General features: G+C 46.0%; 1 protein-coding gene across 2 annotated transcripts; it reads right to left on the bottom strand.

The window, feature by feature from the left end:
• Positions 1 to 2,990: 2,990 nt before the first annotated feature.
• On the bottom strand, positions 2,991 to 24,628 carry PRDM11 (PR/SET domain 11). Of its 2 annotated transcripts, XM_044269910.1 has the most exons (8): positions 24,306 to 24,628; positions 17,708 to 17,829; positions 15,816 to 15,919; positions 14,789 to 15,051; positions 13,507 to 13,574; positions 12,250 to 12,437; positions 7,337 to 7,972; positions 2,991 to 7,066 (listed from the first exon to the last, which is right to left on the bottom strand). In XM_044269910.1, the coding sequence occupies exons 2-8, from the start codon at positions 17,821 to 17,823 to the stop codon at positions 4,905 to 4,907; spliced, it is 3,537 nt and encodes a 1,178-aa protein (XP_044125845.1). In that variant the 5' UTR covers positions 17,824 to 17,829; positions 24,306 to 24,628; the 3' UTR covers positions 2,991 to 4,904. The 2 variants fall into 2 exon arrangements, with proteins under 2 accessions (XP_044125845.1, XP_044125846.1); XM_044269911.1 differs by lacking the exon at positions 7,337 to 7,972 and having other exon boundaries at positions 24,306 to 24,625.

The following is a 24,628-nucleotide window of genomic DNA, read 5'->3' on the forward strand; positions in this document are numbered from 1 at the left end:
AAGCCTTGCTGTTCATCAGTCCACGGTAAGACAAATTGTCTATAGATGGAGAAAGTTCAGCACTGCTGCTACTCTCCCTAGGAGTGGCCGTCCTGTAAAGATGACTGCAAGAGCACAGCGCAGACTGCTCAATGAGGTGAAGAAGAATCCTAGAGTGTCAGCTAAAGACTTACAAAAGTCTCTGGCATATGCTAACATCCCTGTTAGCAAATCTACGATATGTAAAACACTAAACAAGAATGGATTTCATGGGAGGATACCACAGAGGAAGCCACTGCTGTCCAAAAAACCATTGCTGCACGTTTACAGTTTGCACAAGAGCACCTGGATGTTCCACAGCAGGACTGGCAAGATATTCTGTGGACAGATGAAACCAAAGTTGAGTTGTTTGGAAGAAACACACAACACTATGTGCGGAGAAAGAGGCACAGCACACCAACATCAAAACCTCATCCCAACTGTGAAGTATGGTGGTGGGGGCCTCATGGTTTGGGGCTGCTTTGCTGCGTCAGGGCCTGGACGGATTGCTATCATCGAAGGAAAAATGAATTCCCAAGTTTATCAAGACATTTTGCAGGAGAACCTAAGGCCATCTGTCCACCAGCTGAAGCTCAACAGAAGATGGGTGCTGCAACAGGACAACGACCCAAAGCATAGAAGTAAATCAACAACAGAATGGCTTAAACAGAAGAAAATCCGCCTTCTGGAGTGGCCCAGTCAGAGTCCTGACCTCAACCCGATTGAGATGCTGTGGCATGACCTCAAGAAAGCGATTCACACCAGACATCCCAAGAATATTGCTGAACTGAAACAGTTCTGTAAAGAGGAATGGTGAAGAATTACTCCTGACCGTTGTGCACGCCTGATCGGCAACTACAGGGAACGTTTGGTAGAAGTTATTGCTGCCAAAGGAGGTTCAACCAGTTTTTAAATCCAAGGGTTCACATACTTTTTCCACCTGCACTGTGAATGTTTACATGGTGTGTTCAATAAAAACATGGTCACATTTAACTCTTTGTGTGTTATTAGTTTAGGCAGACTGTGATTGTCTATTGCTGTGACTTAGATGAAGATCAGATCACATTTTATGACCAATTTGTGCAGAAATCCAGATCATTCCAAAGGGTTCACATACTTTTTCTTGCAACTGTAGTATGCATTCCAATTCCTCGCCAACTTCAATACCCCTGCTTGCTGTCATCTAATAGGCTGAACAGCTACACAGACCGTATTCTTCTCCGGAGGTTGTTACAATTGTATCCATTCCACTGTGAGCTGCAGTAAACACTGTATATTAGTAATTAGCTTTAGAACTTTTCATTACACAGTGAGTAAACTGATAGTAAATGCTCTGCTCTTCCCATTCACGTCAGGGCCTGAACTCCAAGGTGATGGCTGATTAGTGGGGGTCCCGGTTGTATTGGTGTCAATCCAGATTTTATTTTATTTCAAATAATCTGGTTGCTATGGAAACCAGATTTTCTATAGGGCTGTCATTAACCAGTCCTTCCCGGATTACTCCGATCAAGGCTAGACTGGTACAATGCCTGGCGGTATGCAGGCTAATTTTGTTAATTTTTTGGTGCCAGATTAATTGCGTTAAATTTAGGTGAAGATGTAGAATAAATTTACTTAAGGCAACAGCTGTATTCACGATTCTGCTGGTTGTTAATGGAAACAGTAAGCAAGCTTGCTGTCTGACTCCGCAAAAGCGGAGATCCTATAATGGAGGGGGTGGTCATTCTTTCTGCATCAGATTATTGTGCAGAGTCCGGTATAAATATCACAACTCCCAGAATGCAAATCACCGAAGCAACATTTGTGCAGACTTTGAACAATGTTGAATAGCTGGGGGATTTCAGCTCTAAATTCTGTAGAATTGTGAACACAGTTCTTGAGTATAATACAAGCTATAAAGCAGGCTCAGTACACCAGCAGAATAGTGAGTGCAGCTCTGGAGTATAATACAGGATGTAACTCAGGATCAGTACAGGATAAGTAATGTATGTACACAGTGACTGCACCAGCAGAATAGTGAGTGCAGCTCTGGAGTATAATACAGGATGTAACTCAGGATCAGTACAGGATAAGTAATGTATGTACACAGTGACTCCACCAGCAGAATAGTGAGTGCAGCTCTGGAGTATAATACAGGATATAACTCAGGATCAGTACAGGATAAGTAATGTATGTACACAGTGACTGCACCAGCAGAATAGTGAGTGCAGCTCTGGAGTATAATACAGGATGTAACTCAGGATCAGTACAGGATACCTAATGTATGTACACAGTGACTGCACCAGCAGAATAGTGAGTGCAGCTCTGGAGTATAATACAGGATATAACTCAGGATCAGTACAGGATAAGTAATGTATGTACACAGTGACTCCACCAGCAGAATAGTGAGTGCAGCTCTGGAGTATAATACAGGATGTAACTCAGGATCAGTACAGGATAAGTAATGTAATGTATGTACACAGTGACTCCACCAGCAGAATAGTGAGTGCAGCTCTGGAGTATAATACAGGATGTAACTCAGGATCAGTACAGGATAAGTAATGTATGTACACAGTGACTGCACCAGCAGAATAGTGAGTGCAGCTCTGGAGTATAATACAGGATGTAACTCAGGATCCGTACAGGATAAGTAATGTATGTGCACAGTGATTACACCAGCAGAATAGTGAGTGCAGCTCTGGAGTATTATACAGGATGTAACTGAGGATCAGTACAGGATAAGAAATGTATGTACACAGTGATTACACCAGCAGAATAGTGAGTGCAGCTCTGGAGTATAATACAGGATGTAACTCAGCATCAGTACAGAGTCAGTGACTGCACTTTTTAGGTACAGCTGCCCAATAGACCATCTTATTTGCACAGTATACAGTACTGCTCAGTTCCCAGAGACATTCACATTGATGTACTCACAGCATTACTATATAACACGGGACGTACAATTTTTGTACACAAATAACTGGCTTACTGCAGGCTTTTTATCTCATTTTATTAATATATTTTTTTAGAATTTTATAAAGGACGCCTGCATATTGCAGCATGCTAGTAACCAGGATGACAGAGCCCGGCCTCACATTCTTACATTTCAGGAACAAAATAGCTGCTTTGGATAAGGATTCAGACACCGCATGATTCAGTTGCAGTTTGCATTTTCATTTTTGTGGGAGGGGAGGAAGGGTCATGGATTCCAAAAAATATATAAAAGAGAAAGGAAAGCTTAAAGGGTTATTCCACTGGATAGGGAATAGCCGTTTGATCACTGGGAGTCCCCTCCCCTACTGATCACGAGGATGCAGTCCCATGTCACCTGCTTGAATGGAGCAGCAGCTGGGCATGGGTACTGCCCAGGGCGAGCCCGGACCCTTGAACCCATCCAACAGTTATTCCCTGTGCAGTTGGGGATGATTTATTATTACTGGAATACACCTTTAAGGGGTTAACTCATGAAGACATCCCTGTGCCCAATAATGGGGTCCTCCCTTGTATCTGGGACAAAAAGGTCCTGAACATGTATTCCCAACACACAGGGACCCCCACCAATGGCCAGAATGGGGGATGCCCTCTGCATCGTGGCTTTCTGTCTGATGGAGGTCCCCCAGTCCAGCCAAAGGTCAGATCCTAACCGAGTAACATTTATCACTAGAGGAGTAACTTGAAGCTCCAGGGCCCCCACCTACCCTGTGCCATTTATACTACTATGCTTCTTATGTGGCTGAAGGGCTTTTGGGGCCCCTCAGACGCCAGGGTTGAGTTGTAACTGCTGACTTTGCACCTCCTGTAGCAACACCACCTGAGTTCTTTGGTAAGTGTCCATGGCAGGAATACCCCTTTAATTACTTTCCTTTCTTCCAGACCTGATCCTATTTTTCCTCAAAAACCTTAACCTTGTATCAACGGTGACTGAAAACGAATGAAGGTGTTCATGGCCCGGCGCAGAAGGCGTCTACGAACCCTTAGCTTATACTTTATAATTTTCTTTCACAAATTGAGTTACCTCTGCAGCAAAACAGAGATGTAGCAGAGCTGAATTTGCCATTTAACACTATGGAACCGTGCAAAACTCAGCTCTGCTACATCCTTACAAAGACATTATAACAGAATTAAAAATAAGAAGAAAAAAAATAGATATATCCCCCAAAAAAATTATAACATAAAATCTGCCATAAAATATTCCAAACAAAAACAATAAGTATACATGACGTGTGATTACACAAGTTTTTGTGCCATAAAGGAAAAGTGATGTCGTTACAAACGTTGGGGTAACCTCTACAGTGTATGTCCTTAGAACAGAGGGCTCCCCGAGGTACGCTTAGCCTGCTTTGGACCCGAAGGCACTCCCATTGTACCCTGGGGACAGAAAGGCAGTGGAAAAAAATAAAAAATTGCCCAATGGATGTTTATCTTAGAAAGCAGATAGAAGATACATTGTTTCTAACATAACATTGGATACAAATTAGGATAAAACGTAGATTAAATTATACATATATATATAAAAATTCTGGATTTGGACTTTCCTGGGTCCCGATATACAACCTTTGTTCTGACCTATAAACATAATGGAAGGGTAAAAAACAAAAAAAAGGTACCTGGTGGGGATAGACATGCTTTAGGGGAAAGGTTTTTTGGAGAGTTGTGGTTCTCTGTCCTGTTTTGGCCGTATGGAAACAACGGCAGCTGCCATAGGTGAAAAGTGTGATACGAAGGGTGAGGTGTCCTAATAAAACGCTCAGTCTATATTTAGTGGGATTTTTTTTTTCTATTAATATATATATATATAATATATATTTATATATATTTATTTTTTATATTTTTTCTTTTTATAATATACCAAAGTATAGATAGAAAAAAAAAAAACAGATCCAATAGCTTCAGGGCTGCGGCTAGGTTCAAATGTCTTGGTAATACTCTGAACCGAGTTCCATAGAGTGGAGCATGGGTTTCTGGTCGAGGGAGGACATCTTGCTGAGCATCTCGGCCGACAAGGAGTAGCTATTCCCTGACTTTTCCTCGAACCAGCTGTCCAGAGCTCTCTTAGCATCGAAATTAGAAATGGACGGCCCGTTCACCGCTATGGCCAGGAGATCGCTCAGCTGATCCAAGGTGAGCCTGGAGCGGTTGTTTTTGCGTAGCCTCTGAAGAGCGTTGCGCCCTTTCTCGCAAAAGGCCGTAGACGTGGGAAGGACTTTTAGGATCTGCACTACCTTGTTCAAAAGGAGGAACCTTTGTTTGTACTTACAGATATGGCCTATCAAATCTTTGAAACCGTTTTTGGTACAGTAGTCAGCCTTGAGCTCTCGCCATTCCATCAGCAGACCGCTCCTGGTGTCGGTCCCCTCCCTGCAGTCCGAAAGAAACGACGGGATGCTGCTCAGGTGCTCGTATATTTGCAGCATTTCCTCCTCTCCGTAGCTTAAGAGCTCTTCCGTGCTTCTGGGCCACATGGACAGGTCAAAAACTTGGCAAGCCTTAACAAAAATTCGGCTACGGGAATCAAACCGTTGGGCCAGGGTCAGTTGGGTCTTCTGGCAAATCTTCTCACGGATGGACTGAAACTTGGCTTCGGCCACACGCAAGTTCTTCAAAGAGATCCCGTTAAAGCTTTCCCGGAAGTTTTCTTCAAATTCCTGCAGATATTCCCCGGGAGAATCTGTCAGGCGGCTAATTTCTTGAATGGCTTCCTCTATTTTTTCATCCACCTGGGACACCAAGAGGTACTCGCCCTGGAAGACGTAGGCCAGACGGGACAAGACTGCAATCACATCCAAGAGGAAGTAGATGAGCTTAATTGACTGATAATCCATGAGAAACTGAAGGAGGGCTAATGCAATAGCAGAGGCGTCGGCTCTTTGCGTTTGACCGCTGACGTCTTTCAAGTGGGCCACCACTTCCAGGTAGTCCTTAATCAGAGCATTCAGCACGTTCTGCTCACCTATAATCCATTTCACCCCCCGGATATCGCCCAGGAATTCCGTCTCCTCGCAAAGTGTTGCGGCTGTAAGTCGGAGTTCACACATCAGGCGGGGGGAGTACCGGTAGAAACTAAGTAGCTGCTTCAGATTGTTTTCTAATTCTTCTAAACATGGAAGTTCTTTTCCACTAATTGCATCCAAAATTTCTAAGTGGGGCCTATGCACCATGAAAGGTAAACACAGTAGCCAAGGCAAGGTTTTCCTGATTGTCATGTACATATTAGCTCTTAGTCCAGCCGTTACGTTGGCTCCATCAACTCCTATCCCTATGGTCGGCCTCTCGTCCTGCAGTCGGATACCAATTGCTGAGAAGGCCCTGTCAACGCCTTGGAGGTAACCCTCAGTGGTAGGCAAACCCAGCTCTTGAAGTGACAGGAACTCTGTGGCGGGTGGGCCATCGTTACTGGTGTATTGGACATAGACCGCTACTGTATCGGCAAGAAGGTCTTCGCTTTGCCCGTCTAAGATGATACTTAGAAAAGGGGATTGTCGAATACGCTCTACTAAGTCTTCCCGAAGTGCTCTGGCGATGTGATGAATCAAAATCTGACAATCACCTTCGTTCATGTACTGATCGACGACGCGGAGTTCACACTTTCTCAGTAGTTCTGCTAGAGGTCGGAAGTCATAATAAGGCCTGCCTTCCATAGCCAAGTGGTATGCTGTGTTGAAAAGAAGAGTCATGTTCCTGCACATCTCCTCTGTCTTTTCGGGGTGCATCCTGAGCTTGTAGAGCTGCAAGCACTTTTTGTGGAGGTTACTTTGGCTGTGGAGCTTTATCGTATGGATCTTAAATTGTTTCGAACCAATGATGAAGGCTGAAGTCCTTGAGGACTGCACCGTGTACTGCCTGCAAACATGACACCACATCTCGTTCAACGTAGACGAGTACCTCAGGAACCAAAACTTTTTTAACCATTCTTGCTTGAAACGACGGATCCGTCTACCAGAGGAAGCAGACATCTTCGAAGGCTCATCGGTAGATGCTAGTATCTCGTTGGAGACCGACTCATCTGCCGAGTCTACTTCCTGATCGTCATCTTCCATCATTGTGGGAGCGATGGACATGTTTTCTGGAGCTGGGAAGTGAAAAAAATATATATACTCATTAGGCCAAAAAATCCACTTGGACACGAACAAAGAAAACTTAGACGAGTAAAGAGATTAAGAAGGAGGTTGGGACGTGTTTATTATGCACCATGTGACCCTAGAAAACTAAAAAAAAATCTTCATTAAAAATATTAAAGTATCTAGTCTACATCCTGCAAACAGTATAGTCTATTAGGTAGGTAAAATGAAGGCTAACTAACAGTCTACCATGAGCATCAATAAAACTAAATGTAACATACCTGAAGTATCTGAAAACTCTGGAACCTCAGTTTTCTGAGGAAGCAACTGAGGAACTTCTGGGACCTTTCCAGACCTTAGCATTTCCACCTCAGCCTCAAGTTCACGGATTTTCTTCTTCAACCTGATACAGTTTGGGCAGAAAGAAGTGGTGGGGATCTCGTTTGAATCACCAAGGGCAGAGAACTCATCCGGACTTTCTACTTTGATAGACGAGCGGTCTTCTAGATCATCTTCTGGAGGGTTGGTCTCCCTGTCTAGGCCTTGAGCGGAAGCATAAGGGACCTTCCACTCCTTGGGGATTCTTGTTTGGTTTTGGGAGGAAAACTTTTGGTTCGTTTTACATCTATCTCCATGGTCCTCATGTTGATACTTGGGAACCTTTTTCCCCAGTATAGGACTACTCGTCACCAGGGGATGGTCTTCCATCTTGGCAGACTCCAAAGAAGCCTCTAAGACATCTTTGAAGATTAAATCTATCTTTTTCTTCTTGGTGTGAGGGTTTATCTCCCCCTCCTCACAGCTCCGCTTGTAGAGGCTCTTTCCTTGCTTAAGGGCTGTAAGTGGAAATGGGGCTTTCACATCTTCTTGGTTTTCCAAGAGTCTGTCATTGTTTTCCCTTAACAAACCTCTTTCTCCTAGAATGGAAAATTAGGCGTGTTACCAGTTTGCCACATGTTCCCTTATTACATTTTTAAGGACGACTCCAAGAAGGCTTTTCATGAGAAATGCTGCAATGTTACACCACTTCCAATAGACCCTTTTCTGCATCGATCTAGACTTGGATCCACATTTAGGACCCTCCACTATTGGTTAAAGCCAAGTCCTACCCCGGAGCAGCCCTACATGCTAGAGGACCACAGAAATGTAAATTGTAGACATAAGGCATGAGCATCTTTTGATTACAGTGCTGCCCTGCCCTGCATACATCATTAAGGACGTTTTCTGAGACCCACAGGTTATCAAAATCAGACTGTGGGGCTCTGACTCCCACCACACCCCACAATCAGTTGTTGGAAGGGGCCTTTTCTTCATCCTGCGAAGTCACATCCGTTGGTCGTACGGCCATACTGCACCTCAGTCCCTTTCAAGTGAATGACTATTGAGCTGCAATACCAAGAACAGCCACTATACAATGTACGGCGCTGTGGTTGGTACTCTATAAAGAGGCTGTAAGCCTTATCTGAGCGCCTACCGATCTGATATTAATGGTCTATCCTGAGGACAGGTCATCAATATTCTAACTGGGGTAACGGTACTTTATTATGCTAGGATACTCTGTAACATTATGATTAGTAGAGGACTGACTAATCCAGAGAACAAATGGCCCTATTGGCTTTTTCCATGAGCAGCAGAATTTAGGTCTGTCCACTGTGCGGGGCAAATGCAACATGGCGCCATTCATGTCAATGGACAAAGCTATGTAGAACTCACTGGATAGGTTCTGAATTATTCCCATGTGATAAGGGGATGATACATCACTATGTCCTGTCTGGTTTAGGTCTGCGCCTCCGTCACCATCTCCCAGCACAGCTCCAGTCGAGGGAATGGTGCCGGCTGCAGCTCTGGGCGGTGCACGGCCTGGTGGCTGGGGCACCGCCATGCAGTGAAGGTGACATAGTGCTAAACTGGAGTCCTAGAGGTCAAAACCCATGAAGGTATATCCTAGTGATATAGAATTACTTTACCCCTTTTAAAGGCTTATGGACACCTCTGCACTAAAAATAACAATAATAATAATGTTCATTCTAAATAGTCCCTATTAAATAAATTTCCTACCATTTTGCTTCTGCAGAGTGTGTGCTAGCCCTTCACCTAGCTGCCGAATCGGACATAAATCCATCAAAGCTCTGTTCCTGATGGATCTCTCTGCTCTCTCCCCCTCCCTTCTCTCAGTGTTAGGGATAGCAGCAGAAAAGGGGAGGAAGTTGTACATGGCAGATCAGAGTGTGGAGAGGGGGTAAAGCATCCAAGGAGAGTGGCTCATACAGGCTGTAGATAGGGAGGAAAAACAGACACGTGACAGTTTGCAGGAAGGGATCACGTTTGCTGTGTGCAGAGAGAATGGAGAGAACCCATGACAGACTCTCCAGGGGAAAAGGAATCGCATACTTCTCCGCATCAGTGACCGTCAGTAAGAGAGAAAAGCAATCCCTCGTAGGCTGTAGAAATTCCCCATGTAATAACAATTCTGGATCCTCTATTCTTATGACTATGTTGTGCCATTCCTTTATTATTTCTACTAGAAGTTATGAATGAATTGCAATTAGCCTTCAGTAAGGGTACAGAGGGGTGTAACCAGTTGGGGGGGGGGTGTACCTGCACAGACTGACTGTATCCAATCAGCGCTGCCATTGTCAGACTGTGCACGAGCCCTAACCCACAGCACAAAAAATCTGCTCCGCTGCCATGTCAGGTAATAGGGCAGCAACTGTTCTGTTTCCCTCTAGCGCCACCACAGGGGAAACAAAGGATTACACAGTAACCATTAAAATCAATGACCTGCCTGTGTAATGTTTAGATATGTCAATCTCTGGAGAATTGATGCGAGATTCCCTTCAGTTCACTAAGAATGCATGCATGGGGTCCAAATGGGTTAACGGGATAAATCGCATTAAAGTAACACTCTGGGGGGTAAAAACGATACAATGTGTAATGTCTAATGCATGGATCAGCGACCTCAGGCACCCCAGCTGTTCAGAAACTACAACTCCCAGAATGCTCCAGTAACTTCTATGGGAGCCAGAAGAAACAGTTCAGCATGTTTGCATGCTGGGAGTTGTAGTTTCACAGCAGCTGGAGTGCCGAAGGTTGCTGATCCCTGGTCTAGTGCAGGGCTGGCCAGCCTGCGGCTCTCCAGCGGTTGTAAAACTACAACTCCCACCATGCCCGGCTGTAGGCTGAAAGCTGTAGGGCTGCAGGTTGGCCATTCCTGGTCTAGTGCATGGCTGGGGGGGCAGGGCCTGACACAGATGCTCCGCCCTCTCAGGCCCTCCACTAGGCATACCATGGTGTCTAGGTTTCTCCAGAGAGCTGCCGATATCATTCACAGGAGGTTGGAAATAATGGCAAAATTTCATGTATTTTTAAAAACAATTATTGCAACATAAATTCTCACAATTTTCATGCCCAACATTCACAGATTGATAAGGGATCAGAAAACTAGGTACACATGGTGCATAACTGTAAAACCATCACATACAGAGAGAAAAAGCATCATTAAAGGGAAAGTATCACCACTTGTTACAATCGCTAGACTAGGTGTGACGGGGACGGGGGACGGGGGGAAAACAGGTGCAGGTCCCTTTAAAGGGGTCGCGTCACAAAACATATTCTACATTTTTAAAACCATCACCAGGATCTGAATAATTTTGTAATTGCATGTAATTAAAAATGTAGCACAGCCATTGAGCTATTCAATAAAACGTATCTGTATAGCGCCGCCCTCCTTATTTTTTTGTCCGTCGCACGTGCTCAGTTTAAACCTTCAACTGCCGCCTGCCATATGTTCTGTTAGAAGCTGTGGCAGTTAAAGGGAGAGAACTGCAGCAGAAAGGGCGTGCCCCCTGAGCTGCAGCAGAAAGGGCGTGCCCCCTGAGCTGCAGCAGAAAGGGCGTGCCCCCTGAGCTGCAGCAAAGGGCGTGCCCCCTGAGCTGCAGCAGAAAGGGCGTGCCCCCTGAGCTGCAGCAGAAAGGGCGTGCCCCCTGAGCTGCAGCAGAAAGGGCGTGCCCCCTGAGCTGCAGCAGAAAGGGCGTGCCCCCTGAGCTGCAGCAGAAAGGGCGTGCCCCCTGAGCTGCAGCAGAAAGGGCGTGCCCCCTGAGCTGCAGCAGAAAGGGCGTGCCCCCTGAGCTGCAGCAGAAAGGGCATTCCCCCTGAGCTGCAGCAGAAAGGGCATTCCCCCTGAGCTGCAGCAGAAAGGGCATGCCCCCTGAGCTGCAGCAGAAAGGGCATGCCCCCTGAGCTGCAGCAGAAAGTACATGCCCCCTAGGAAAGGACACATCCACTGAGCTGCCAGGCTGAAGATAATCTAGCAGAGCAATGACTGTGGAGACCTCTGGATCCATGTGAGGTACAGGGCTGGTTCTAGATTTGTTAGAAAGAACCTCAATCATGGCATAACCCCTTTAAGTTGCACTGTAAACACTGTTGGACCTCAAGGGCCCTTGTGTGTCTGGAGGCCATTATCATGTACCATCCAGGGCCCACCAGAAGATCCTCCTCCAATCCTCTAATAGCTCAGTCCAACTCTGAATTAACAGTAGCTGAAGGATATTGGAATGAGAGAGGAAACTAATGCAAACAGAAAGGAAGGGGGAGGTAAAACGGGGGCAAATTAAGTATTTTTAAGTGGATTTGAACCTATAATGTTTCCTTGGTCATATACTATTATATGAGAAGTTGAAGCAATAGCCAAGGTTTGGTAACTATATTCCTTCTACTTACATAGATATTAGCATTTTTCAGTTTTATTCCGGCGGCCATTTTGCCAAAATGACAACAGGAAGTGCAGCCACACAAGTTGCCACATTAAAATTAGCTTCCGAGATGGTAAATTGCTTCTTTGTTATGGATAGAACAGACTAACTGAATGAAAGCTAACACAGACTAATATGGCTGCACTTCCTGTTCTCACTTTTGCAAAAATGGCCGCCTGTCCTGCACAGATAAAAGCCAATATCTCTGCACTTAAAATGAATACAATTTCCAAACTTTGGCCGCCGTTCTAAGTTTTGGTTTACTAACAAATGGACAATTTAAAGCTTTGGGTGTAAATCACCTTAAAGTGCTCAAGGTCATTCAAGACGTGTATCTTATATCACGGAGAAGATTCCCTTTAATGTATGCAGTAAAATAGGAAAGTTCAGAAGAGAAGGAAAGCTGAAGAGATGACGGGTAGGTAAGTCGTGTGCGTTACCTCTGCTGAGGTTGCGGATGATTGTCTCCTGAGACATGCTGTGCAGCCGCTTCATGTAATCCTCGCTGTACCACACCCGCAGCTTCTCCCCGGGCTGAATGTCACAACACGCGCGGAAGTAAATCTTCTCGCTGTGCTGGAACGCCATGAGGTTCTGCTCCCGCTCCTCTCGAGATATCACTACATATCTGCAGTACAAAAATGTCATAGGTTCAGATAACGCAGTAAGAGAGGGACTAACGGTATGGTGGGTCATGGGAGGTAAGTATCCTTCTGCTAGGCAGTGAGGGAAATCTGAGCCAGCGGGAAAAAAACAAGGAGAGCAGGCAGAGTGCACGCACCGACAATCACGCCATTAAAGTCTATGGGGGTTGTGGAAACAGCTAAGTGCACTGGTGGTGCAACTCCATAGACAGTATGGGACTGAGCCCCACGTATTACACATGTCGGAGGTTGGACTCTCCCTTTACCTGAACGCTCTATTTAAATTGTGGATGTAACCATAGTGATACAATGTAACCACAGCATGACAATGTAACCATAGGTAACAACAGTAATACAGTGTAACCTGCAACGGACAACTCTGGCAACTAACTGGTGTGACTTAGGGCTATTCCTAAGAGCGCTATCCTGGCAGCTCCCTGGTTTTCACCCGTTAACTCCTCTACAGGGATGTGGCCTTCACTGCAGGGGAGCCACCAGGCTGCTACCTCTTGGAATAGTCCTGGGGTAGATGGCAGCTGACCCACAGAGGTTAGAGCGGGTCAGGCAAACAGTCTGAGCTCAGGGCAGGCAGAGGTCAGGGCTGGCAGATGAGGATCAATACCATAAACAGGCAGTAGTCAGGACAGGCAGTGGAGGGTTAGGGATGGTAAACAGGCAAGATTCGGTACACGGGCAGTCAGACAGAAATAACCACAACTGCACTAGGAGTAGCAGAACTAGAATACCTAAGGTTAAGGCACATTCCTCCTGGGGAGCCTCCTTGAGTAGACAAGGGTGACCAGCCATAGGTCGGAACAAATTAGGGCACGTGCTGGCCCTTTAATAGTCAGCAGAAGAGTGTGAACACTAAAGGGAGAGGAGAAGGGCTTGGCAGAACCAGGCTGTGGCCCAGAGGAGGAGCGACTGGACCCGCTACCAGAAGCAAGAGAAGGAGAAGTGGGTCTGGGCTGGAGGGAAGACCAGGCCTGGTAAGCGCTGCGGAACCTGTGCCCACCAGAGGGAGCAGGGCAATGGCGGGAACCAAACACTGACCTCATCCAGTTGGCGCAGCTCTCATCAGTCCCATCAATGGATTTATATCGGTTGTTGTTATCCACTATCTGCAATGAAAAATACAAAAATGAAGAAAACAGTATATAATGAGGCAGTGACAGACAGATAGATGTTATATAGAAGATAGATAAATAGATAGATAATAGAATATACGATAGATGTTATATAGATTATAGATAGATACAGTATAAGATAGATAGATAGATAATAGATAGATAGATAGATAATAGAATATACGATAGATAGATATAAGATAGATAGATAGATAGATAGATAGATAGATAGATAGATAGATAATAGAATATACGATAGATAGATAGATTCTACACATTTCAGAACTGAACCCGGACATATCCCCATTTTCACCCCTCCGGCCCCTCCGACATGACCATCAGGGCATTTCATGCTCCAATGCTCCCCTTGCCCTGCGCTGTATTGCGCAGTGCAATGGATTGTTTGTTTATATTATTACACTGCTAGGAGGAGGCTTTCGCCTAGCAGTGCTGCCGGTGACGTCACTGGCTCTGATGGCCGGGCTTTAGCTGTGCGCTAGCCGTTTTACAGGCCGGTGACGTCACTGGCTCTGATGGCCGGGCTTTAGCTGTGCGCTAGCCGTTTTACAGGCCGGTGACGTCACTGGCTCTGATGGCCGGGCTTTAGCCGTGCGCTAGCCGTTTTACAGGCCGGTGACGTCACTGGCTCTGATGGCCGGGCTTTAGCTGTGCGCTAGCCGTTTTACAGGCCGGTGACGTCGCCAGGCTCACTGTTGGGCGAAGCTTTTGCCTAGCTTACCCATGGAGAGCCCGGTACATCACCAGATCCCCCCCCCCCAAAAAAAAAAAAGCCTTTGCTTTGCGCTATCCAGCACTGGGCACTGCTCCGGTGCTCATATCAGAGGGGTGAAGATGGGGATGATATGTCCGGGAACAGCTCTGAACCCGAACAATGCCTTTAATAAAAATAACTCCTCTCAAATATACAGTACATTGCGCTTCAATTCTTCACAGTTTTCAAAGATCTCTGCTTGCTGTCAGTCACAATCCCTTTCTATATCCAAAGATAAAACCTATACGGACCTAAAAGCCTCTGTAAAGTGGTTCCCCTCCCCCCCCCCCCATTTACTGACAGCAACCAGAGATCTTGAAATTTGAAAGAACCTGAAACACAGCGAATATTGGAAAGATGCAGAACTCGCTTCACGGACACGACAAGTGCGCATACAATAAGCAGTTTTAACCCTTTAACCCCATCGTTTACACACCAGCCAGGAGAAGAATCCGGAGGACTTGTCCTGGGACGAGATCTTCCCCTCGTACGGCCCGTAGATCCGCCCTTTGGGTATGACCTCGTTCACACAACGCACTTCACTCTCTCCGGTGTCGTCCTTCACCACCTCAATCCCGCGCGGTGCGGTCAGCGCTGCCCGGTCAGGCCTGCTGAGGGGGATCGGTGTGTCCGGCACCAGGACGGGGGGTCCGTGACTGGGACACTCATCGACAAAGTATTCCTGGCACAGCTCACAGACTGAAGGGGGAGAGGAAGCGGGATATGCTGCTATCTAATCATTTATACCAGGTGCTAAGAAAGGTATTTTCTAATTATATATTTATTTTTTACTATATTTCCTGTACATGACTACGGGGGGCGGCCATCTCGTCTAAGAATGTAGAGATATGCTTTAGGCATAGACCATAGGAGCTGGTAGTTTGGAGAGGTTCATTGACTTATATGGGGGAGTGTTGTGGGCATGCTCTGTGATCTCCGTAGAGGTCATTGTGCAGGGAGGGGGAGGAGGTGAGCTGCGACATCACCTACTGTGCATGGTGGACCCTGCGTTCTCTATACAGTGGTGGTACCTGTCACTATAATTCTTCCTGTGATGATAATGAGATGACTGCTAAGACGTGATCTCTACAGAACAGGAAGTTCTGTAGTGTTAAAACTGCAAGATTTCTGGATTTTTTTAAATAGAGAATGATAAGAAAAATGTTAACATGACTGAAAATTCTTTAAAATAGATTGAACATAAAAATGTGATTAAACAAAGGGTCATTTTCTGCTTTGTGCCGTTCCTCTGTTATTCCTCTTGGAAATGTCAAGACTAAAATGATAACTGGGTGTTAACATTTAAACCTTGTCCAATGGGTTTGTCCCTTCACAGCCGGACACAGTCCAATCAGTGCTGCGAGTACGTAGGAACGGCCCAGTTGACAATTTAGGAGTACATTTCCAGGAGGATCAACAGAGGAACTGCACAGTGCAGATGGCATTGTCTGTAATGAACTTACACCAAAAATCCACCTGCTGGAGACTTTTCGACATTGCAGCGTCCCTCTTCTCCTTCAGCCTTTTGGGCTCCAGGTCCAGGCAGCGCGAGTTGGACCCTGCAGAGCTGAAGACAACGCCGAGGATTAAGAATCGGGACCAGAACATTCTTCATCACTGGGAAGAGCTCCAGTCAGGGGGAAGCCCCCATCAATAATCAGGATAAAAGGGTCCCGTGGCTTTTATGGGACACAGTAAACTATCACCATGCAGGGTTTACGGAAATGGAGCCAAGCTGCAGTACCAGAAACGGTGCACAGACATAGGTGGCGCTGTGACTGTACAGATCGAGCCTAGAGAAATCAGTACTCGGCTGCATACACCATGGACGCCAGCAGTTCTCTTTGCAGTGGATATCTGATGACGAATGAAGCCTGTGGTAGTCAGAGCATGCTGGGAGTTATAGTCTTGCAAGTGTCTGTGAAGGTTCTCATTTATCCAGGTCATGGTATATCTGTAAAGAATAAATCAAGGCAACTGAACTTACTGACGTTTTCAAGAAATCTACAGTAAGTCCAGTTGCTTTGATTTATTCTTTACAGATAAGACAGAGACAAGCAACCTACAGCTCAATAGTGATGTATTTTTAGAAGTTGGCCATTAGGTGGCAGCATTGTACTGCAGACTCCAGACACACAACCCCATCTCATTCATGGCTTATGCGGAGATCCGGGCGGCCGGGGTTACGGAACCAGCTCGGCGCACCGTCCTAGGTTATTCCAGCCTCCCCGGCCACCGCATAAGAGGGGCATACCGATCTCAGCCATGAATGCCATGGGAATACCGCCTCTCCTGCCCTCCCCATTCACACTCGACTCGGCTGAGCATGCATGTGTTCTGAATGGAGAGAAAGCGAGTGCCAGACACCTCTGACAGCGGCCCATCGTCCATGATAGCAAGAGGATTGGGTGCTGAAATGCAACTGCTCCGACCTCCCCGACATCTGTCGCAGTGTTTCCCAACCAGTGTGCCTCCAGCTATTGCAAAACTACAACTCCCAGCATGCCTTGGCTGTCAGGGCATGCTGGGAGTTGTAGTTTTGCAACAGCTGGAGGCACACTGGTTGGGAAACACTGATCTGTCGGACAGGCCGTGCCTATACCAATTGTGTATATTATCTTATAAATAAATAAATTATATTTTGGGACTTATTGTAGGTTTAAATATTATTTTTATATTATATATTATTATTTTGCAGCTATTAAACTTTTTTTTTTTTTTTATCAATAATGTATTGTACATGTATATGTCAGTACATCACCTGTGAACTAATAGCGGTCAGATCCCAGGGGTCGTCCATATTAGCTCCGGGTTTCGACCGCGTCGGAGGCCCCCCTCGCCCCCTCCCCCAGTCTATCCATTTTAAAACCATGATTCGTGTGGATTGTATCATTACAACCCTAGTACCTGTAAAAATCAATGCCTTTGACAGCTGAGGGTTCGCTCCAGTAGCATCCGGCGGCGGCGGTAATCCTCAGCGCCTGCAGACTGATACTTATTTAGAATACTATGCACGGATTGAAACATTGTAACAAACCATCAGGGCAGGAGAGACACCTGTGCTGCTGCTGCTGCGGTGAACACCCAGACCGGATACAACTGTAGCAAACTCCCAGCTGTGAGAAGCCCTGGACATTGATGGCCTAACGTTGGGATACGCCATCGATGTCAGATAGGCGCGGATCCCCCATAGTTTAGGAGAGAGCGCACTGCACATGCGCGGCATGCGCTCCGTTCATCGCTAAGCGCGCCTGGCTGTTTTCGGGAGTCCCCTAGCGGCGAATGGGGAGCGGTCACCTTTACGCTCCCCATTCACAGCCGTATTTTCCGGACGCGCGGTCTTCAGTGGACTCACCATTGCTTGCTGTACTTCCTCTCTTCGACTGGTGACCCCAGTTCTGTCTTCGCCCTCATGAGGTCCCCAAGGTTGGGGCTATACACCACCCGGCACTCCTTGCCACCGTCGCTCATGGTGTCCTGCAAGTGAAGAGGCAGACATGTTACACTCATGTTCACACTGGACCGCGGCTCGGCAGGCGGAGGCCCATGTTAGTGTTTTACACACAGGTAGCAATGAGCAGACACGGAGCGGAGGGGGGGGGATGGTTACCGCTGGTATGTGACATGTTGCGGCGCGGCCTGTGTCTTCTCACGACGCTCAGGAATGCAGCTTCCAACCTCTCCACCTGAGCGGCAGTTCTCGACTTGTTCTACACCCCCCCCCCTCCCCATCCCCCTCCCTTGGCACCAGGTGACCCCTCAGCCCAGTATACTCCAGTTTAGTTAATTCACTGTATAATGCACCAGCGCGAGTAGCTGTATAAATAGGCAGCAGTGACATCATCAGCATAAGAACGCCGCTATACGCGGAGAGGATTCCCCTGGTGCAGAGTACGCTTGGCACGCGCCACCACGGCACATGCTACACGGCCGCTAAGTCCTCGTCTCCTTAGGCCTCATGCACACGGTCCGCAAAAAAGAACTGATCTGCAAAAAACACGGATGACATTTTGCGGAACGGAACAGACGGCCCCTAATACAGTCCTATGGACAATGATAGGAAATGTTCTATTTTTTGGGCGGAACGGACATACAGAATCGGAATGCACATGGAGTAACTTTCCGGGGTTTTTTTGCCGACCCGGTGAAATGAATGGTTCCACATACAGTTTGCAAAAAAAATAAAAAACGGAACGGACACGGAAAGAAAATATGTTAATGTGCATGAGCCCTGAAGGAGAGCAATTACCGCCCCTGAGCAATAGGCAGGTTAAAGGGGAACTGAACCTGATTTATACTTCGCTACGGATTTTTTGGGGGTTAGTGTCCCTTTAAGTAAAGAAACCGTTCCCTCCGCACGGCTCCCCACAAAGGGTCTTCCTGTTGTATCAGAAAGCCCGCTTCCCCTCTGGTTTTTGCAGGGCTCACCACAAAGTGCAGTTAGAGGCGACAGTTTCGGCCTCCCTGCGAAAGTCGCTCACTTCCCTAAACGCGGCCTCGGGGGAGGAGGGGGGGGGGGGAGAGAAGTCGTTTAGAGCCTTGAACTGAACAAATGTTTCATCTGGAAGGTTATAAGTTTCATATCGTGGAAAAGCGGAGCGTCCCTTTAAATCATCAGAATTCACTGCGACCACTTTGGCACAGGGGGCTATAAGTACTCACAGGGCATTACACAGCAGTACTCCCGTGAGGATGGCCACTGCCATCAATGAAAGTATTAGGCCTCATGCACACGACTGTTGTGTGTTTTGCGGTCCGCAAAACACAGATGGTTATATTTTTTTGCGGACCACGGATGCGGACAGGACATGGAGTGCTGTCCGCATCTTTTGCGGCCCCATTGAAGTGAATGAGTCCGAGCCGCCAGAACTGGGTCTCGGATGCGGACCAGAACAAGGGTCGTGTGCATGAGGCCTTACGGGGAGGGGCCGTGAAGCTGCCGCCAGCGATTATAATACTGAGGGGGTCGGGGGTCCTGTGGCCTCTGCGCCACCAATGAATATAATTAACCCCCAAATACAAATGTACACGACGGGTGCCGGCCGTATCACCCAGCCTCAATGACAGGGATCCCGCCGACCCCTGTCAATTAACCCCTCAGGTACTGCACCTGTAGGATTAATTATCGAGGTTCAGCGATAATAATAATAATTTAATAATAATATATTACGTATCGCCACCCCCGAAAAAGTGCAAACTATTAAAATATTAATAATATCTCCTGTGCGGTGACAGAAAAAAAAAAAAAAACAAGCGATTCTACATTTTTTTGTCACCTTGTCCCCCAAAAATAAGACACAGCGGCTCTAATATGGGCCGGACGCTCCATAACATGCAGACATAGTAATAAACAGTATATATAGAGTAGTTGTATCCAGGGTGATAGATATATACACAGGTTGTACAGAGTGTGTTGTATATACAAGAGCAGTATACAGGGAGTATTATATATACCACAGTAGTATACAGGGCATGACAAGTACATTAGAAGTATACATGGTGTAATATATATATATACAGAAGGTGTTACACAGAGTGTGTGGTATATACAGAGAGTATTGAATATACAGTAGTGGTAGTATACTTGGTGTAATATACAGAGGTGGTGGAGTGCAGGGTGTGCGGTATATGCAGGGAGTATTATATACACAGTAGTAGTACAGAGGAAGCATTAAATACACAGTAGTAGTAGCAGTATACATGGTGTAATGTACAGTGCGGTGCAGGGAGTATTATATACTCAGTACTAGTATACATGGTGTAATGTACAGTGCGGTGCAGGGAGTATTATATACTCAGTACTAGTATACATGGTGTAATGTACAGTGCGGTGCAGGGAGTATTATATACTCAGTACTAGTATACATGGTGTAATGTACAGTGCGGTGTAGGTAGTATTATATACTCAGTACTAGTATACATGGTGTAAAGTACAGTGCGGTGCAGGGAGTATTATATACTCAGTACTAGTATACATGGTGCAATGTACAGTGCGGTGCAGGGAGTATTATATACTCAGTACTAGTATACATGGGGTAATGTACAATGCAGGGAGTATTATATACTCAGTACTAGTATACATGGTGTAATGTACAGTGCGGTGCAGGGAGTATTATATACTCAGTACTAGTATACATGGTGTAATGTGCAGTGCGGTGCAGGGAGTATTATATACTCAGTACTAGTATACATAGTGTAATGTACAGTGCAGGGAGTATTATATACTCAGCACTAGTATACATCGTGTAATGTACAATGCAGGGAGTATTATATACTCAGTACTAGTATACATGGTGTAATGTACAGTGCGGTGCAGGGAGTATTATATACCCAGTACTAGTATACATGGAGTAATGTACAGTGTGGTGCAGGGAGTATTATATACTCAGTACTAGTATACATGGAGTAATGTACAGTGCAGGGAGTATTATATACCCAGTACTAGTATACATGGAGTAATGTACAGTGCAGGGAGTATTATATACCCAGTACTAGTATACATGGAGTAATGTACAGTGCAGGGAGTATTATATACCCAGTACTAGTATACATGGAGTAATGTACAGTGCAGGGAGTATTATATACCAAGTACTAGTATACATGGAGTAATGTACAGTGCAGGGAGTATTATATACCAAGTACTAGTATACATGGAGTAATGTACAGTGCAGGGAGTATTATATACCCAGTACTAGTATACATGGAGTAATGTACAGTGCAGGGAGTATTATATACCCAGTACTAGTATACATGGAGTAATGTACAGTGCAGGGAGTATTATATACCTAGTACTAGTATACATGGTGTAATGTACAGTGTGGTGCAGGGAGTATTATATACCCAGTACTAGTATACATGGAGTAATGTACAGTGCAGGGAGTATTATATACCCAGTACTAGTATACATGGAGTAATGTACAGTGCAGGGAGTATTATATACCCAGTACTAGTATACATGGTGTAATGTACAGTGCGGTGCAGGGAGTATTATATACCCAGTACTAGTATACATGGAGTAATGTACAGTGTGGTGCAGGGAGTATTATATACCCAGTACTAGTATACATGGAGTAATGTACAGTGCAGGGAGTATTATATACCCAGTACTAGTATACATGGGGTAATGTACAGTGCAGTGCAGGGAGTATTATATACCCAGTACTAGTATACATGGAGTAATGTACAGTGCAGGGAGTATTATATACCCAGTACTACTATACATGGAGTAATGTACAGTGCAGGGAGTATTATATACCCAGTACTAGTATACATGGAGTAATGTACAGTGTGGTGCAGGGAGTATTATATACCCAGTACTAGTATACATGGAGTAATGTACAGTGCAGGGAGTATTATATACCCAGTACTAGTATACATGGAGTAATGTGCAGTGCAGGGAGTATTATATACCCAGTACTAGTATACATGGAGTAATGTGCAGTGCAGGGAGTATTATATACCCAGTACTAGTATACATGGAGTAATGTACAGTGCAGGGAGTATTATATACCCAGTACTAGTATACATGGAGTAATGTACAGTGCAGGGAGTATTATATACCCAGTACTAGTATACATGGAGTAATGTACAGTGCAGGGAGTATTATATACCCAGTACTAGTATACATGGAGTAATGTACAGTGCAGGGAGTATTATATACCCAGTACTAGTATACATGGGGTAATGTACAGTGGGGTGCAGGGAGTATTATATACCCAGAACTAGTATACATGGAGTAATGTACAGTGCAGTGCAGGGAGTATTATATACCCAGTACTAGTATACATGGAGTAATGTACAGTGCAGGGAGTATTATATACCCAGTACTAGTATACATGGAGTAATGTACAGTGCAGGGAGTATTATATACCCAGTACTAGTATACATGGAGTAATGTACAGTGCAGGGAGTATTGTATACTCAGTACTAGTATACATGGGGTAATGTACAGTGGGGTGCAGGGAGTATTATATACCCAGAACTAGTATACATGGAGTAATGTACAGTGCAGGGAGTATTATATACCCAGTACTAGTATACATGGAGTAATGTACAGTGCAGGGAGTATTATATACCCAGTACTAGTATACATGGAGTAATGTACAGTGCGGTGCAGGGAGTATTATATACCCAGTACTAGTAAACATGGAGTAATGTGCAGTGCAGGGAGTATTATATACCCAGTACTAGTATACATGGAGTAATGTACAGTGCAGGGAGTATTATATACCCAGTACTAGTATACATGGAGTAATGTACAGTGCAGGGAGTATTATATACCCAGTACTAGTATACATGGAGTAATGTACAGTGCAGTGCAGGGAGTATTACATACCCAGTACTAGTATACATGGAGTAATGTGCAGTGCAGGGAGTATTATATACCCAGTACTAGTATACATGGAGTAATGTGCAGTGCAGGGAGTATTATATACCCAGTACTAGTATACATGGAGTAATGTACAGTGCAGGGAGAATTATATACCCAGTACTAGTATACATGGAGTAATGTACAGTGCAGGGAGTATTATATACCCAGTACTAGTATACATGGAGTAATGTACAGTGCAGGGAGTATTATATACCCAGTACTAGTATACATGGAGTAATGTACAGTGCAGGGAGTATTATATACCCAGTACTAGTATACATGGAGTAATGTGCAGTGCAGGGAGTATTATATACCCAGTACTAGTATACATGGAGTAATGTACAGTGCAGTGCAGGGAGTATTATATACCCAGTACTAGTATACATGGAGTAATGTACAGTGCAGTGCAGGGAGTATTACATACCCAGTACTAGTATACATGGAGTAATGTGCAGTGCAGGGAGTATTATATACCCAGTACTAGTATACATGGAGTAATGTACAGTGCAGGGAGTATTATATACCCAGTACTAGTATACATGGGGTAATGTACAGTGGGGTGCAGGGAGTATTATATACCCAGTACTAGTATACATGGAGTAATGTACAGTGCAGGGAGTATTATATACCCAGTACTAGTATACATGGAGTAATGTACAGTGCAGTGCAGGGAGTATTATATACCCAGTACTAGTATACATGGAGTAATGTACAGTGCAGTGCAGGGAGTATTACATACCCAGTACTAGTATACATGGAGTAATGTGCAGTGCAGGGAGTATTATATACCCAGTACTAGTATACATGGAGTAATGTACAGTGCAGGGAGTATTATATACCCAGTACTAGTATACATGGAGTAATGTACAGTGCAGTGCAGGGAGTATTACATACCCAGTACTAGTATACATGGAGTAATGTGCAGTGCAGGGAGTATTATATACCCAGTACTAGTATACATGGAGTAATGTACAGTGCAGGGAGTATTGTATACTCAGTACTAGTATACATGGGGTAATGTACAGTGCAGTGCAGGGAGTATTATATACCCAGTACTAGTATACATGGAGTAATGTACAGTGCAGGGAGTATTATATACCCAGTACTAGTACACATGGAGTAATGTGCAGGGTGTGAGCGCCACGGGCCGGATGTTGCACACACAACAGGAATATGACACCCTGACCTCACAGGGCCTCTTCTCTCAAGCTGCACCCAGAGCCCACCTGGCCTGAGGCCCTGCCCCTTCCTACATCAGCCCCGCCCATCTCACGACAAATCAATGGCGACCCGACCCCGCCCCTTTCGATGCCATTGGCCGCTGCACTGTCACTCACGTGAAGGAGGCGGAGCGCTACGATGTATCGAGTGTAACAAGAGCGTCGGGGGCGCGCAGGGGTGAGAGGCGATGCGCGTGCTCGCTGATACCTGTCCCCGGGACCCCCGGCCCCCAGCAGCCCCCCGATACGTGGTGTCAGTGCCGGGCGCTCACTCTCGGGGAGTCGGCGTCCTTCTGTCCGACTGCTCGCCACGTACTCGCCCGTCGGGCCACTCGCCACATTGGCTAGTGCGGAAAACTCACCGCTCCGGGCGCCTCCGGACTAGGGGGTCCCCGGCCCCGGGTGGGGGTGGTGTCCCCTCCAGGTGGGTGTGTGGGGTCTGCTCTCAGCGGTGCCGGCTCCTCCTCTCCCCTCCGCCGCCGCCGCCGCCGCTGCTGCTGCCGCCAGCTGTGACCACCATCTTCTTCCACAGGAAATGACGGGGACGGAGGAAGAACCGGCGTGTGCGGGGCAGAGCCGGACCCCCGAGCACCGGCAGAGCGCCCTTAACCCCTGCACTGCTGCCTATTAACCCCTGCACTGCTGCCTGCAGCTCCTGCCTATTATCCCCTGCAGTGCTGTCTAC

The sequence above is a fragment of the Bufo gargarizans genome, chromosome 10 (assembly GCF_014858855.1).
Source record: "Bufo gargarizans isolate SCDJY-AF-19 chromosome 10, ASM1485885v1, whole genome shotgun sequence".
NCBI lineage: Eukaryota > Metazoa > Chordata > Amphibia > Anura > Bufonidae > Bufo > Bufo gargarizans.